The sequence below is a fragment of the Muntiacus reevesi genome, chromosome 4 (genome assembly GCF_963930625.1).
Source record: "Muntiacus reevesi chromosome 4, mMunRee1.1, whole genome shotgun sequence".
Taxonomy (NCBI): Eukaryota; Metazoa; Chordata; class Mammalia; order Artiodactyla; family Cervidae; genus Muntiacus; species Muntiacus reevesi.
This window is the reverse complement of record NC_089252.1, coordinates 119,706,578-119,724,700: the sequence shown is the minus strand read 5'-3', so window position 1 is coordinate 119,724,700 and position 18,123 is coordinate 119,706,578. Positions and strand designations below refer to the sequence as shown.

Genomic DNA, 18,123 nt, shown 5'->3' with positions numbered 1-18,123 from the left:
TAAATTTAAAAATATTCCATCCATTTTACTGGCTTATCTGAAGCATTTTATTTCTAACATCACTTTCATGTTAAATTTACAACCACTGTTCAATTAAATAATTTTCTCTTACAAGTGAAATTCAAACTTGCTGATAATGTCCCAATTACTATTAATTTAAACAATTATTTTTAAAAATTTATTTAAACAAACAATTGTTAAATAAAGTCATTTACTAGAAACATACCTTTTCTAAAACACGTAATATTCCTGAAATCAAGCTGTCCTGGTCATTGGTCTTTCCCAAAGATGAGTGAATATAGACCCCTTCCTGTTCATATATAATCTGAAACAGCAAAAATATGATTAATCAAACCATTTTTATGCAGTACTATCTCAATGTTTGTCTTAAAATATTTAACAGATATTTTTCTATAATGCCTGAACCAAGTTTTTGATTATTTCATATAAAAGTGTATTATCTTTTTTTTTTTAAGTTCTACCAGTTTATTGCTACCAACCCATCTCCCTCCACCCTCGTGCACACATGCTCAGTCATGTAATTCCATGGACTTCAGCTCACCAGACTCCTCTGTCCATGGATTTTTCCAGGTAAGAATACTGGAGTGGGTTGCCATTTCCTTCTCCAAAAAGTGTATTATCTTAAAAATATTATTGAGACTTAAAAACACTTCAAACATAAATTAGAAAGGAATTTGCTTTGTTACACATGCAAGTCTGGTGATATGTAATCACAATCTTGATCTTCTCCTTAGACAAACATGTCAAGCTAATTGTTGTGTGACACTATATGCAAATTTCACATAACATATTTTTAACAAACATTAAGCAAAATATTGGGTTCAACCTGAAAATATTAAAAATAAGAACATGAAATATAATGAGAAATTAATGATTTCTAACTATTCCTATAACAGCATATGTTTTTACTGTAAGTTTATTTTGGTGTGCTTTTGTAGCACAATGGCCTAGAAATTCACGGAATAATACGGGAATATTAAAAAGTAATAATGAGGCCTTCTTGGGATGATCAGAACTAGTTTAAGCTCATAAACACTTGCTGAGTGCCTCTATATGTAAGAGTATATAAAAAGCTAAGTATAAGACTATGACAGGCTTCCCTGGTGGCTCAGACAGTCAAGAATCCGCCCACAGTGCAGGAAACCTGGGTTCGATCCCTGGGTTGGGAAGATGCCCTGGAGGAGGGCATGGCAACCCACTCCAGTACTCTTGCCTGGAGAACCCCATGGACAGAGGAGCCTGGCCGGCTGCAGTCCATGGGGTGGCAGAGAGCTGGACATGCCTGAGGGACTGAGCACACAAGACAGGTCCCAGTACCACGTCCTACAGGAGTACAGGGGAGACCAGTTACCTCCTAAGTAAATGAGATGCTTATAATTAAATCTTGTTTGCTAAAAGCATTATCTGATATATTAAGATTCTATTTCCGACCCATTTCAAACCAGTAAAAATTACTTTTCATTATGAAAATAAGTAAAAGGAAAATAAAACAGTCACTCCCAGACCCAAGTAATTTTGACATAAGTTTGGAATACAGTCTACTTTCTATCTATGTAGATCTTTTATCAATACAATCACACTATTCAAAATAGCACTTGCTGTTGTTCAGCCACCCAGTTGTGTCGGACTCTTTGCAAACCCATGGACTGCAGCACGCCAGGACTCCCTGTCCCTCACCATTTAACGCAGTTTGCCCAAGTTCATTTCCATTGTATTGGTGATGCCATCCAGCCATCTCATTCTCTGACACCCTCTTCTCCTTCTGTCCTCAATCTTTCCCAGTCTCAGGGACTTTTCCAACAAGCCGGCTATTCGTATCAGATGACCAAAATCCCAGAATTCCAGCTTCAGCATTGGACCTTTCAACAAGTTTTCAGAACTGATTTCCCTTAAGATTGACTGGTTTGATCTCCTTGCTATCCAAGGGACTTTCAGGAGTCATTTCCAGCACCACAGTCCAAAGGCATCAAATTTTTGGTGTTCTGCCTTTACAGTCCAGCTCTTACAACCATACATAACCACTGGGAAGCCCACAGCCATGACTATATGGACCTTTGTCAGCAAAGTAATACCTCTGTTTTTCAACACATTGTCTAGGTTTGTCAGTTTTCCTGCCAAGAAGCAATCGTCTTCAGATTTCATGGCTGCAGTCACCGTCACAGTGATTCTGGAACCCAAGAGGAAAACTGTCACTACTTTCACCTTTCCCCCTTCTATTTGCCATGAAGTAATGCGGCCAGATGCCATGACCTTAGTTTTTTTTAAAATTTAGTTTTAAGCCAACTCTGCACTCTCCTCCTTCACCGTCACCAAGAGGCTCTTTAGTTGATCCTCACTTTCTGCCATTATAGTAGCATCATCCACGTTTCTGAGGTTGCTGACGTTTCTCCTGCCTATCTTGATTCCAGCTTTAACTCACCCAGCCCGGCATTTGTCAGGATGTCCTCAGTGTATAGGTTAAACAAAAACAGGGTGACAGCAGACAGCTCTGGCGTACTCTTCTCTCAATCTTGAACCAAACAGTTGTTCCATACACAGTTTTAACTGTTGCTTCTTGACCTGCATACAGGTTTCTCAGGAGACAGGTAGATGGTCTGGTATTCCCATTTCTTTAAGAGTTTTCCACAGTTTGTTATGAGCCACACAGTCAAAGGCTTTAGCATAAACAATGAAACAGAGGTAGATGTCCTTCTGGAATTCCCTTGCCTTCTCTATGATCCAGCAAAAGTTGGCAATTTGATCTCTGGTTTCACTTCATTTTCTAAACCCAGCTTGGACATCTGGACGTTCTTGGTTCACATAATGCTGAAGCATGCCAGATTTTAAGCATGACCTTACTAGCATGGGAGATGAGGGCAATTACCCAATGATTAGCACATTCTTTAGTACTACCCTTGTTGGGAACTGGGATGAGGACTGACCTTGTCCAATCCTTTAGCCACTGATGGCTCTTCCAGATTTGCTGACATACTGACTGCAACACCTTGATGCCTAAAGGCATCATCCTTTAGGGTTTCCAACAGCTCTACTGGAATTCTACTGGGCTTCCCTGGTGGCTCAGACGGTAAAGAATCTGCCTGCAATACAGGAGACCTAGGTTTGATCCCTGGGTCTGAAAGATCCCCTGGAGAAGGGAACAGCAATCCACTCCTGTATTCTTGCTTAGAGAATTCCACAGACAGAGGAGCTTGGCAGGCTCCTGGGTCCATGGGGTCACAAAGGGTCAGAAACGACCTAGCGACTAACACACACACTGGAAATCCATTGTATCCACTAGCTTTATTAACATCAGTGCTTCCTAAGGCCCACTGACTTCACACTCCAGAATGTCTGGCTTTGGGTGACTGAACAGCACAGGGACCAAGGATGTAGGACGAGCAACAAAGCTCACCATCATCACCCCCCAGAGGACATTTGTGGAACATTTATGCACCAACAATTCCATGTTATAGCTTAATCCTCACAAAAATCATAGGTTCTATATCATTATAACTACATCATTAGGATGAGGAGAGTATTTATGGGCTGAGAAATCTGAAAGAGGTTAAATAACTTGCCTAAAGTTGAAGACACATATAGTAAGGAGTGGTTAAGGAGTGGTGTAGAGTCTGAAACCCAGACAGTCTGATACCAGAGAACTGTCCTCTTAGCCACTGCACTACAAAGTTCCCACATTACTTTTACTACTTCTCCTGTTATGTTAATCACTTCTGGTAAAGACTTATATCAAGTCAAGAAAGAGTCCTTTCAGTAATCAAGATCACAAGAGAAGTTCTGATCTCAAAAAATCTAAGATGGGCTTCAATGAAACAGCTGTTAAACACCAGACTAGCATGAAGCTGAAGGCAAAGACTAGGGACAGTCTTCTTTAACCTAAAGAAGGTTAAAGACTAGGACTCTTAACTAGAGTTAAGGAGTGGTGGGGAAAAATTCTGTACTGTTTGTATAGAAATGAAAAATTAAATTTTAAAGCATACAGATTTACTCACAGATGGACACAAAGATATGCATAAGAACATTCACAATACTATTATTTATAACATGGTGGGTGGTAGAGCTGAAAGGAGGAAAAGGAAGGTATGAACCTAAATGACCACAAAAAGAAATTATCAAATACAATCTGCAATATTCATTCTATGGAGAACAGAACTCAGAAGTTGAGAGGCAGATTAAACAGACAGGCATACATGGAAAAAACTCCCAATTTTATATAAGATAATGACATTTATATTTTTTTAAAGTGTCTCTGTGTGTGCTATATGCGCTAAGTCACTTCAGTTGTGTCCACTTTTATTTGTGTAAAATAACAGACAACAAGCTCTGGAAGGACACACTTTAATGTTAGCAAAGGTTACTTCTGAAAAAGAGAAGGGAAGAGAGAAAGGCTGAAAGAGAAACTGCAACTTTCTATGTTACTGCTGGACTTGTTTGAATATTTCAAAGTGCAAAAACAGTGTTACACTGCTGCTTAAATTCTGTGGTACTATTAATACTAAAGAGATTTTGGAACTTCAGTGAAATAAATGAGCCCTCCTAAAGAATCAAATGCAACACTTCACCTAACTGAAGCATATCAAGCAGCTCTTTCTTTCCCATAAACATGTCAATGAAGTGTAGCCTTACTCTTTTTCATTTAAGAAAAACTTTCATAAGTAATTCAGTTGGGAAAATATTTATTTATTTATTTATTTTTAATTTTATTAGTTGGAGGCTAATTACTTCACAACCTTTCAGTGGGTTTTGTCATACATTGATATGAATCAGTCAGGGAAAATATTTAAAAAGTACTAAAGCACCAGGCACCTTATCAAAAAAGTCAAACCTGTACTACCCATCTCATGTTCTTAACTTTTTAGCACTTTCTGAGGGACACATTACATGTTCAAAATTTGACAATTCTAAACCCTGACTTGTACTGTCTTTAGAAAGCACTTATGTTCATCTTTCTGATTTGAAAAGTATGATGTTAAACAATACAAATTAATTCTGCAGAAGGAATAAAATTTGTAAATTTACCTTCATGTCTACAAAACTTCATTAAGTCTTATTAGACTCAAAGACATACAAACATAAATAATCACTAGTACATAATTTACTTCAAATATAATATTTACATCTTATTACTTCCATTTTTAAAGAATTAACTGAGACACAGTGCTGTTAAGTGACTTTATATCAAAGTAAGAAGTGGATTTCAGATTTCCTGGCACCTTCACTCATTAAATCTCAATTATTACTGCCTCAAGAATCTACCAGAAAAATTTTACACAGCTTCCTTAGAAGATGGTTTCTGAAATTGCTTAGATGTAGAAAATAATGCTGCTTCAGGGACTAAAAACAAAAAAACAGGTTTTTTTGCCTGCACTTCTCAGCTTGCGGGATCTTAGTTCCCTGACCAGAAACTGAACCCAGGCCCTCAGCAGTGAAAGCACACAGTCCTAATCACTGAACCACCAGGGAATTACCTAAAAACAATTTTTAAATGCCTTTAATTTATAGATCAATGTAGCAGCTAACTATTTAACAGTTTGGCCTTAAACAAAAACCCTTCATTCCTCCCCCATCTGAAGGCCTAAACATTTCACAAGAAAAGTTTAGCCCCTTGTATAGCATCTTGGTTTGAATCATTTGTTTTAATATGATAACCCTTTACTCTACTTTTTTTGAGGGCATGATTTTACTTATTTTCTATTCACAGCATATATATGTTCATCACCACAGTTTATGGGTACACGCATATAATAAAACACAGTTGTATCGACTACTTGAAACAGTTCAAAATCAGAAACAGAAACAAAAATAAAAAATCAAAAAAAGATTTAAAAAAGAAACAAAAATCCAATTAAGAATTTGATCTTAGGGAATTCCATGGCAGTCCAGTGGTTAGGACTTCACCCTTTTATCACAGGGGCCTGGGTTCAACCTCAGTTTGGGGAACTGAGATCTTCAAATTATGTAGTGAGGCCAAAAAAAGAAGGAAAAAAAAAGAATCTGATCCTCTTGACAATAGCATGAAGATGATATTTCTTCATTAAACTCTACAGTGAATTGATTCCTGAGGAGGATGAGACTACCACAAGACATTCTGCTTCCTCCATTTACCAATGGTAATGATTAACACTTGAAAAGCTATCTCGAAGCTTGTTTGATATGATTGTTACAGGAAACAATTATGATATCAGGAATTTCATCTAAGGTAATATTCAGTACTTTTAGTGAAACAGGCTTCCAATTTCCTTATTCTGGTTTTATTAATAATTTCTGATGTAAAATAAAAAGAAAGGTTCAAATGTTATCATTGGCCATGTAATATTTCTACTATTCATCACTTTACAAAGCATTTCTACATTATCACATTTGATCCTCACAATTCTATTAGATACATGTTATCACTCCCACTTTGCAATTGAGGGGAAAAAAGGCAAGGAAGTAATTTTTTTTTTTGGCCATGCAGCATGCAGTATCCCAGTTCCCTGACCAGGGGCCACACCCACGTCGTCCTCAGTGGAAGCACAGAGACCAACCATGGACCAACCAGGAAAGTCTCAGAAGTGATCTGATCCAAGTTCTTCTATTACTCTACTTTGGCCACCTGATGAGAAGAGCTGACTCACTGGAAAAGACCCTGAAGTTGGGAAACATAGAAGGCAAAAGGAGAAAAGGGTGGCAGAGGATAGCATCATTGACTCAATCAATGGACATGAATTTGAGCAAACTCCAAGAGATAATGAAGGACAGAGAAGCCTGGCGTCCATGGGTCGCAGAGTCGGACATGACCTGGCAACTGAACAAAAACAACAATTTCCATTATTCCAGGGTTGAGACCCAGGTCTGCTCGGACAAGTTTTATTTGTCCAAAGGGTACATAATGGAAAAGACAATCAATTTAAGGCTTAGCATGTGTGAATACTGTTCCAGTATCATACGTTAACTTTTTGTGACTCCATGGACTGTAGCCCGCCAGCTCCTCTGTCCATGAACTTCTCCAGCCAAGAATACTGGAGCAGGTTGCCATTTCCTTCTCCAGGGGATCTTCCCAACCCAGGCATGGAACCCAGTTCTTCCACATTGCAAGCAGGTTCTTTACCACTTGGGCCAGCCGGGAAGCCCCCGCCAGTGCGGGAACCTGACCAACCACAGGGCCTAGGCAGAACCCTCAGAAGAGCCCGGCCCCAGCAGGGGCACTGTGAGTCACACCAAGTGCCGCGCTGAGGGAGGGGGCGGGACGGGGAGCACATGTGGCTCCACGGCTGATCCACGGCAATGTACGGCAAAACCCACTGCAAGGCTGTAAGGCAATCAGCCTCCAGCTAATAAAGCAAATGAAAAAACATGCTGTGCTGATAAAAAAACAAGGTCCTGCTGTATAGCACAGGGAAACATATTCAATATCCTTTAATAAACCATAATGGAAAAAATAATGTGAAAAAATATATATAAATGAATCCCTCTGCTGTACACTACAAACTAACACAACACTGTAAATCAACTATACTTCAACAAAAACAAAAATAAAACCTGTGTTGATCACATCTAACAAAGTTTAAAAGCAAGTCCCAAAGGTATCAAATTGTTTCCACACAAGTAAGTGCCTTCTAGGATAAAACTCAAGAACATTTTACACACAAAAAAATATGTCTATAAAATTCACAGTAATGACATTTGGCTAAAAAAAAAAAAAAACAAAAAAACCCATAAACCACCAGATAGATTTTGGCATCTGGTACCAAAAAAACAATCAGAAAGATATGACTCAAAGTAAGGGGGAAAAATCAACTAACTAAATATGACACGATTAATAAAATAGGGAAAGACATTAAAACATTATTATAACTGAGTTCTCTATTGTTCAGGACACTAGAAACAAGTTACAACTTGCTAAGACATCAAAAATAGATCCAAACTGAACTTCTAGAGATGAAAAACACAATGTCTGAGATAAAAAATACACTTAATGGGATAATGGCAGATTAAATATTTTAGAAGAATAATGAACTTGAAGTTACAGCGATAACTATATAAAACAAAACACAAAAGGGGAGGCGGCTGAGAAAAAAAGTGAACAAGGCACCAATGAGCTACAAGGAAATTTCAACTGATCTAGTATATGTATTAACCTAACTGATGTACCTGAAAGAGTTGACTGAGAAAAGAAACCAAAAAAAAATCTTTTTTGATAAAATAATTGCAAAAGTTTATTCAAATTTGACTAAGACTGTAAATCCACAGAAGTAAGTACCAATGAACTCCAAAATGAAAGCAAGAATCAAAGAAAATCATTTAAAGGCCCACTGTAATCAAATTATGCAAAATCAGTAACACACAGAAAATCTTAAGTCAGCCAGAGGGGAAAAAAAATAAGTATAATGATTATAGAAGATTCCTTTTAAGAAACAATGGAGATCAAAAACAATGGAGCAATGCTTTTCTTAAATCACTTTACTGAGGAATGATTGACATATAAGAAACTACACATATTTAACACATACAACTTGGTAAGCTGTGTATAAATATATACCCATGAGACCATCACCATCAAGCCACAAACATAACCATCACCTCCCAAACTTTCCTCCTTCCTCCTTGGAGGAAGACCCACTGCAACAAAGACACAGTGCAGCCATAATTTAAAAAAAAAAAAAAAAAAAACACAATTTAAAAGAGAGATAAAGACTTTTCCAGATATATAAAAACTAAAAAACTTCATCACAAACAGACCTACATTACAAATGTTTAAGTAAGTTTCTCAGGGAGAATAGATTACACTAAAAGGAAATCTGGATCCATACAGAAATGATAGCCACCAAAAATGATAACTATGTGAATAAATATATATATATATATATTTGTTAATCAAATCCCTTTTTCTAAAGCTTAAATAAATAAATGAATACATGTGGGGGCTTCCTTAGTGGCTCAACTGGTCAAGAATCCTCCTGCAGTCTGGGAGACCTGGGTTTAATCCCTGAACTGGGAAGATCCCCTGGAGAAGTTTCCCACTCCAGTATTCTGGCCTGGAGAAGTCCATGGACTGTATAGTCAGTCCATGGGGTCACAAAGAGTCGGACACGATGAGCCACTTTCACTTCACTTTCATACACACGTGGACTTCCCTGATAGTCCAGTGGTTAAGCATCCGTCTGCCAATGCAGGGGACAGAGGATTGATCCCTGGTTTGAGAAGATTCCATAAACTGCGGGGCAACTAAGCCTGTGCACCGCAACTGCTAAGCCCGCGCTCTAGAGCCCACAAGCGGCAGCTGCTGAAGCCCACCCCCGAGCCCGCGCTCCACAACAGGAAACCCCGCCGCAGTGACAGGTCCAGGCCTCACGACCAGAGAGAGTCCACGGTCAGCAACAAAGACCCGGCACGGCCAAAAACAAATGGATTTTTTTAAAAAAGAATGAATATATGTTTTTGTGGAGTTTGCATTATATGCAAAAGTAAAATAAGAAAAATAGCACAAAAGTTGGGAGAAGAGAAATGAAGTATAGTGTTCTAGGTTCTTATATCTTATGTGAAGCAGTGTAACTCCTGAAGGTAAATGTCATAAGCTAAAGATGCATACTATAGGCATGAAAGCAATCACTAAAATAAGAGTTAATAATTAATTGTCAATAAAGGAAATAAAACTTAGACTAATGAAAACTCCTTGATTAGTCACAAAAAAGGCAGAAAAAGAAAATGGAACAAAGAAGAGATGGCACAATAAAAATTAGCAAAATGATAAGACTTAAATTTAACCATACCTCATTAAATACAAATTACCTAAATACTAAAAAGAGTATCAGATTGAAAAGTAAGCCCAAATTCTATGCTACCTGCAAGAAAAACATTTTAAATATAAAGACATAAATAGGTTAAAAATAAAAAGGTGAAAAGATATACTCACACTAATTAGAAAAAAGCTAGAATGGCTATATTAATATCAGACAAAAATAAACTTCTGGACAAAAGAAGTTACTGGTTACAAAGATAATTTCCTAATGATAAAATGGTCAATGGTTCAAGATGATCTAACAATCCTAAATGTTTATGCACCTAATAAGACTTTGAAAAAACATGAAGCATAAAGTGACAGGACTGCAAGAATAAACAAGTCCACAATTACTGTAAAATTTCAAACCCCTCTCAATAACTGATTAAATGATAGAAAGAAAATCAGTAATTTAGAAGACTTGATAACACCATCAACCAACTGGACCTAATTTATGCTTACAAAACATTCCACCCATCAATATTCATTTGAATACTCATTTGAATGAGTATTCATTTGAATACTTGAAAGAATACTCATTCTTTCAAATATACACAAAACATTTGCCAGGACAGATAAAAAATTGAGCCATAAAGCAAATATCAATAAACTTAAAAGAACTCAAGCACGTTCTGTGACAAAAGAATTAAATTATGAATCAGTAATAGAAATATCTTTGGCATATTCTCACATACCTGGAAATTAATAACATACTTCTAAATACCCAAGGATCAAGAAGAAATAAAAGGGGAACTAGAAAGTATTTGAACCAAACCAAAATGCAAGCTTATATTAAAACCTGTGCATGGTCTGTGCAATGCCACTAAAACAGTGCTTAGTGGGAAACACAAAGGGTCACATGCCTTTATCAGAAAGGAAAAAAGGTCTCAAATTAATGACCTCAGCATCTACTTTAAGAAACTAGAAAAAGAAATGCCAATTAAACCCAAAGAAAGCAGGTAGAAATAAAGATCAGAGTACAAATCAATAAAATACAAAAAAGAAATAAAACTGGTTAAAACTCTAGCCAGACAGATGAGGAAAAAATAAACAACATAAACTACCAACATTCGGAATTAGAACTTTAACATCACTACAGATGTACACAAGTAAAAAAAACACCAAGAATATTTACGAACAATTTATACTAATGAATTTGACAACTTAAAACAAATTTAAGAGACACAGTCACCAATACTCACAAGATGAAAAAGATAATCTGTCCTGAGTCATACAATATAAATTAAGAAAATTAAATTTATAGTCTTTTTAACAGTGTTCAAATAAATGGATACCCATGTGCAAAAAAATAAAACTTTAACCCTTACATCACACCACATACATAAATCAAACAGGACAAGACTTAAATGTAAAACTTAAAACTACAAAGCTTTAAGAAGAAAATTTAGGACAAAATTTATGTGGCCTTGGGTTCAACAGCAACAAAGAAATTTAGAAAAGATGCCAAAAGCATAAAAGACTGGTAAATCATCAAATAGAAAACTTCTCTTCAAAAGACATTAAACAAATGAAAAGTCACAGCTCAGGTGGAGAAAATACATGCAAGTCATGTTGTATGTGTAATAAAGGACTTATATCCAGAACATAAAAATAACTCAAAATTCAGTAAAAAGAAAATGAACAAAAAAATTTTAAATTAAAAAAAGGGCAAAAGGTTTAAACAGACACTTCACCAAAGGGATGACATAAAATCACATAAAAAAATGCTCAACATCATAAGTCATTGTTTTGCTGTTTTTAGTTGCTAAGTCATTAGGGAACTGCAAACTGAAACTATCTATTAAAATGACTATAATTTTTTAAACTAACATGCCAAGTGTTAACAAAGATGTGGAGCAACTAGAACCTTTATACACCACCAGTGGGAATGTAAAATGGTTTGGAAAACAGTTTGGTAGCTTCTTAAAATCCTAAATATCCAATTTGCATTGTGCCATGTGCTTAGCCTGATTCTTTGTGACCACATGGACTGCAGCCCACCAGGCTCCTCTGTCCTTGGAATTCTCCAGGCAAGAATACTGGAGTGGGTCACCATTTACTCCTCCAGGGGATCCTACTGATCCTGCGACTCCCATGTCTCCTGCACTGCAAGTGGATTCTTTGCCTGCTGAGCTATCAGGGAAGCCTGAAACTAACATTATGATCCAGCTATTCTACACCTAGGTATTTGCCCGACAAAATACAAAGCATATATTCATACAAAGACTTATACATCAGTGTTCACAGAAACTTTATTTGTAAAGCCAAAAGTGAAAAAGAAAAATGTCCATCAATAGATCAATGAATAAACATACATACACCCATATACCTATATGACAGGATACTACTTGGCAATAAAAAGGAATTACTAACTAATGATACATGCAACAACATAAATGAACCTCAAAATAATTATGCTGAATAAAGAAAGTCAGGCCAAAAATAGAGTACATGCCATATAATTCCATTTATATAAAACTGCAGAAAATGCAAGCCAGTCACAAAAAGCAGCTCAGTGGTTGCCTGTGGACAGGATGAAGACAGTGACAGATTACAATATGTCAAGAGGAAACTTTTGAGTGGTAGATATGTCATTATTTTGACTTTATTGATGGGTCTATAGTGTATTAAAAGTTATCAAATTATACACACTATGTGCTACTTACTGGTTGTCAATTAGTACCTCAATAAAGCTGTATAAAAAACAACTAACAGGAAAAGTCTATTTTATACCACAAAACCCTATATAAAAGTGAACACATGGCAGAAGTATCCTACTGGAAAAAAAAAGTTGTTTATCCTGCCTCAAAAAAATTTTTTAAGTTCACACCTTATCTATTTTTCTTTGGGGATTAAGTGTCCATAGGGAGCAAAAACTATCAAGCACATTCAAAGACTCGCCACTTGGTGGTGATAAGTCAATTATCTAAACTTAATTCAACAAACTTTTATTGGGCACTTATTATGTGCCAGACACCGTGGAGAGCAGAAAAAAATAAAGATAAAAGTTCCTTGCCTGGATGTACCTGGTAATTTTATAAAAAAGGTAAAATCTTTACACAAGCTAGAGCATTCTAACTTCTTCCCACCCTCTTGGGAGGAGGGAAAAAAAAGAATGTGTAAAGTTACTAAAAAAAGGAGAAAAGTTCTCTATTTGGAATAAAATGGTCTTAAATATTTGCTAAAATGCCTAACTAGGTAATTACATTTATAAAACTTCCAATGACAACCTGGGACATTTTGACAGGACATGACAGAAACTACAGATTTTTCCTTTACCAAAGAAACCATGTCCAACACAACTCATTAAAAGTACTCTGGGAACCATAGCAAATTATTTAGAATAAACTTACTGACTGAAATTAGAATAAAATTGCACAACACAATGGAAGATAATTTTTCATTTTGTTCCTACACTTATTGGAATTGGATTTTTATCTATATTATTATAATCTTTATTTTCAAAAACTAAAGATAAAACATTCAACTAATATCTGAAATTTACTCTTAGGTTTTAGGGATAAAATCCTTGCCCTAAATCTCTGTCCAAAACTGGAAATTCAACACCCACTATATACAAAATACATTCTGAACTTTAGCAACTGTGAATTTTTAAGCTAAATTTAACAACAAGAAAGTTACAAAATTCAGTTTCTTTAAAACTATTCAGCATATAAGTAATTTAAAGTTTTGATTAGAGATGTTATCTGCAGGAAATGCCAGAATAAGCCCAGAAACTCTAATGAGCAATATATAAGCACCCACTTGTCTCCACTTGAACAACCCACAGGCATCTTACACTCAGTATGTTTTATCCTAAATCTGCTCCTCTGATATTCCCAACTGTAAGACAACCCCTCCACCCAGTACCTAAATGCCTCTTTCACCATCCCCACGCCACCTCCTAAAACCCGTCAAACCTTCCCCTCTGACACTGACCCTTCATCATTTTTAGCCTGGGTTACTGAAATAATATCCTGATCATGCCTCCCCAATCTAGTCACCCTCCAATAATCTGTGTAAACTGTATAGTGTTTAACAACTGACAAAAATGACCTTTATAAAACGTACGTCTCACCATACCAACCCTGAGCTTAAAATTCTTCTGACTCCACCCCTTACTTCTACAACTATGCCACACCTGTCACTCCGCCACACTCAGTGCTGTGGGCCCTCGGAACTCCCCTGTTCCTCAGAGCCGTGTGCCTTTGCGTGTTGTGTGCATTCTGTTCCTTCTGCCTAGAACACCCTTTTTTACCTTCTCTCTGCAAACAACTTCGACTAATTCATTCAAAGGACACAAGTATAGCCTATCCAAACACATCCAATCATCTGCATTCCACCTAACCTGATTTAAGTTTCTTTACTCATTCACATTTACTTAGCACCAACTAGATTTGGAGATAAAAGGTGCTGGTGGAAAAACATACATCATAAAAAGTGTCTGACTCAGTAGGAATGTCATGTAAGTCAACGATCATAGAAGAATGTGATAAAAGTGTACATAGGATCTTGTATGAGATGTCAATTACAGTTATTTCTTCAATAGTTATATAGTGAATGCCTGCACTGTGCCAGGCACAGAGGGAGCTTCTGGGTAAAAATAAGTAAGATTCAGTCACTGCCTTCACAGTGATCTAATTAACAGTTAGGACAAGAAAACAGATAAAAGCAATGTATGATTTAATAAAGATGTAAACAGTTGCCAAAGCAAACCCTAAAGGGAATGGCTACCCACTCTAGTATTCTCATCTGGAGAATTCCATAGAGCAGCCTGGCGGGCTACAGTTCATGGGCAGGCAGAAAGTCGCACATGACTGAGCGACCAACACTTCCACCCTACACAAAAGGGGGGAGGCAGGATGAGAAAGCAGAAAGACTGTAACTAGAGTGACATACAGCCCGAGACCTGAAGAATGGCAATGTTACCTCGAAGAGGGTGTATGTTCTTGGCACAGGGCATGTGTTCTATGCAGAGAGTAGTTCCATGAATGGCTGAAACCCAGATTGGCAAGCAGTGACCAACAGTTTCGACACAAGAGCAGGAATCAGATCAGATCATGTGTGTCAGTCGCCCAGTCGGTTCCGACTCTGCAACCCCACAGACTGTAGCCCACCAGAATCCTCTGTCCCTGGAATTCTCCAGACAAGAATACTGGAGTTGGTTGCCATTCCCTTCTCCAGGGGATCTTCCCAACCCAGGGATCAAACCCAGGTCTCCCGCATTACGGGCAGACTGTTTACCATCTGAGCCATCTGGAAAGCCTCCAGTTGACTACAATGTTTTTTAAGACACGCTCAGGAATTTGGGAGTTTGGACTTTACCCTGAAGACAATTATTTACCACATAAAGTCATTAGAAAGTTCTAGCAGAGGAACGCCATGTCAGACCTGCCTTTTCAAAACCAACACACCAGCTGCAGAGCCAAGAAAGAACAGCTGCAATAATCCAGAGAGGAAGCAATTCATGGGGGCTTGAACCAAAGCAGCGGCAGTGGGATGAGGAAAGGCAGATGGCTTAGAATGGTAATTACAAGGTCAAAATGACAGCACTTCATGACTGATTAGATGTGGGAGGTGAAGGAGGAGACTCCAGGACAAAACTGAGAGAGAGAATACAGAAAGAATGCAGTGAGTTAATTTGGGGCATGTTAGTCAGTAATGACTGTGGAACTCAAAGCAATGTGGAACACAGGTGGTTTTAAGAGTAACAAACCACACAAATTCTTAGAGTGAAGACAAAGAGACACTGAGGATAGTACAACTCTCAGTAAAAGGCAGGCGGAACTTCATTGCCTCCTAAGAGCGCCAGTGTGCCCAACCATGTCAGACAGGAAGGCAGTACAAGAGGGATAACGAGGTTAAATGAAGGACTCCTCTCATGCCAACGACTACAGACACAGCACAGACTGCGCAAGAAATAGTCCGCGCAAGAAACAGTCAACACATTTCCAAAGGATTTCCTTCCTTTCATTTAGTCTCAGCAACTAAGACCCATCAAAGCAAACAATATTTAAATTCTTTCCCCAAGTCATGTTTTTATTAAATCACAAATTGAAATGACTTCTTAAAATGGCAAACTACTGTGCTGTGTCAAGAATAAAGAACTCAGCACACAGAAGGTACTCAAATGTTTGTTAAAGAATGCCAGAAAAATAAGGAAGACATATTCATTGTATCCTACACCAGGAAAATACTACCATTTAATAAGATTTAGTCTAAGAAAAGGACTTGCGTGTAGCTCAAACAGTAAAGAATCTGCCTGCGATGCAGGAGACCAGCGTTCGATCCCTGGGTTGGGCAGTTCCTCTGGAGAAGGGAATGGCAATCCACTCCCTGGGTTGGGCAGTTCCTCTGGAGAAGGGAATGGCAATCCACTCCAGTATTCTTGCCTGGGGAATTCCATGGACAGAGAAGCTTGTCAGGCTACAGTCCGTGGGGTCGCGAAGAGTCAGACACGACTAAGCAACTAACACACACACAGTCTAAGAAAATTCTCCAGGAAAACCTACTAGATAATAAGAATATCAATCTTTCTTAAGCATAGGATTTCACAGGACTATAAACATTATCTAAAAGGAACTGGAAAGGGCCAAATTTAAGCTACAAAATAAACTCTTACTAAGAAAACCACTAAAAAAAAAAAAAAAAAAAAAAAACAGGGGGGGGAAGAAAAACAACAGGTGATTTCCCAATTGTTTCAAGCTATTTTCAACAGAACCAAATTCTAACAGTAAAAAACACAGGCCTAGAGAGAAATGTAAATATACTAACACAGGACTTTTCAACTCCAAAACAAGAGTGCTTTCAGTGAACCCATCACTCTTCCTCTAGTCCCCCTTCATTTGTGTTTTTCTCCTATTTTCTTGCTGTTTCCTCCTCAGTGAATACATCCTATGTGGCAGCACTATGCCAGGTACAGGGGAAACATTTCAGGCCTTGTGCTCATGAGGCTGAGTCCAGTCTACAAGGCTCATGAAAACAAACATCACTATTAACAGCACCACTTCAAAAATCTGAAACTCACTGAATTTATTTAAACAAGATAAGGGGGTGGATTTTAGTGAATATTTTCCTTCTGAAGAACTGAAATCTGTAATTTCCAAGGTAAGGACTATCTAATGCATCCCGAATGCCTAGAATAGTGCCTGGAAAAAATAAGGTGTTTAATAAATATTCTATAAATGAATAAAAGGAAACTGCAACCCTCATGGGCACTGGGTATATAAAGGCCAAAACCTGCTTCTAACTATCTATTTTCTCCTGCCTCCTTTGTGATGTCAACCTATTCCATTAATTATCCTAAAGCAGGACAGCTTTTGCAGGGAGTAGCCCTATTTCTCCCCTAAAAATTCACAAGACAATCTACATGAGAAGATCTATCCGCATACAGAAGGATCTATATGAGAAGAAGAGTTAGCTGAACCTACTGTGGTCATCATGTCACTTATACATGTAAATCAAACCATCAGGCTGTGCACCTTAAGCTTATATAGTGATATGTCAATTATTTACTTTCCTTTTGCCTTTTTTCCCTCCAATTTATTTTACATTAACTATAGTGCTTTAGTATTTTGGAGCAGCTTTAATCTCTGTAGAAAATGGCAGCAAAAAACAAATATTCAACTACTTCCAAACAAATAGTAACCTTATAAATTTAAGACAGTCTGAAAGATCCTCAACAATAATAACAACAGCAGTTAACATTTATTAAGCACTTATCTGAAACCAGGCACTATTCTAAATGCTCTGTAAATATTAACTCATTTAATCCTCTCCACAACCCCAAGATGGAAAATAATCATTAGCTCCCATCCCAAATCATTAGCTCCCATTTCTCAAATGAGAAAACTGGCGCACAGAAAGTTCAGCCATTTGCCCAAAGTAACACAGCTACACAGTGGTGGAGCTCGGTTCTGAACCCCAGCAGTCAGGCTCTGTCTCCTTCACCACCGCCCTACTGTGACGATTTCTCATTCATCAAAACTATGTGACTTTGGAGGGCTGTTGGCCACACCATGCAGCATGCAGAATCCTAGTTCCCCAGCAAAGGAAGCACAGAGTTCTAACCATTCGACCCCCAGAGAATTCCCATGACTTCTAAAACAAGGTGTTTTTCAAATTCTAAAAAAACACTGAGAATTAGAACTTAAAACTCAACATTCAAAAAACAGATCATGGCATCCCGTGCCATCACTTCATGGCAAATAGATGGGGAAACAGTAACAGATTTTACTTTCTTGGGCTCCAAAATCACTGCAGATGGTGACTGCAGCCATGAAATTAAGACTCTTGCCCCTTGGAAGAAAAGTTATGACCAACCTAGACAGCATATTAAAAGGCAG

At 37.6% G+C, this 18,123-nt stretch overlaps 1 protein-coding gene across 3 annotated transcripts in view; it reads right to left on the bottom strand.

Annotated features, from left to right (window-relative positions):
• Nucleotides 1-18,123, bottom strand: part of TBC1D15 (TBC1 domain family member 15) — a 72,345-nt gene that overhangs the window by 50,870 nt on the left and 3,352 nt on the right. Inside the window, exons 1-2 of one of the 3 annotated variants that reach the window (XM_065934089.1) lie at nt 2,943-3,054; nt 227-325 (exon numbers count right to left, since the gene is read on the bottom strand). In XM_065934089.1, coding sequence (XP_065790161.1) covers nt 227-325; nt 2,943-2,990 — 147 coding nt within the window. In that variant the 5' untranslated portion in view covers nt 2,991-3,054. Of the gene's footprint in view, nt 1-226; nt 326-2,942; nt 3,055-18,123 lie in introns of those variants that run through there. The other 2 variants (XM_065934091.1, XM_065934090.1) reach the window with 2 other exon arrangements.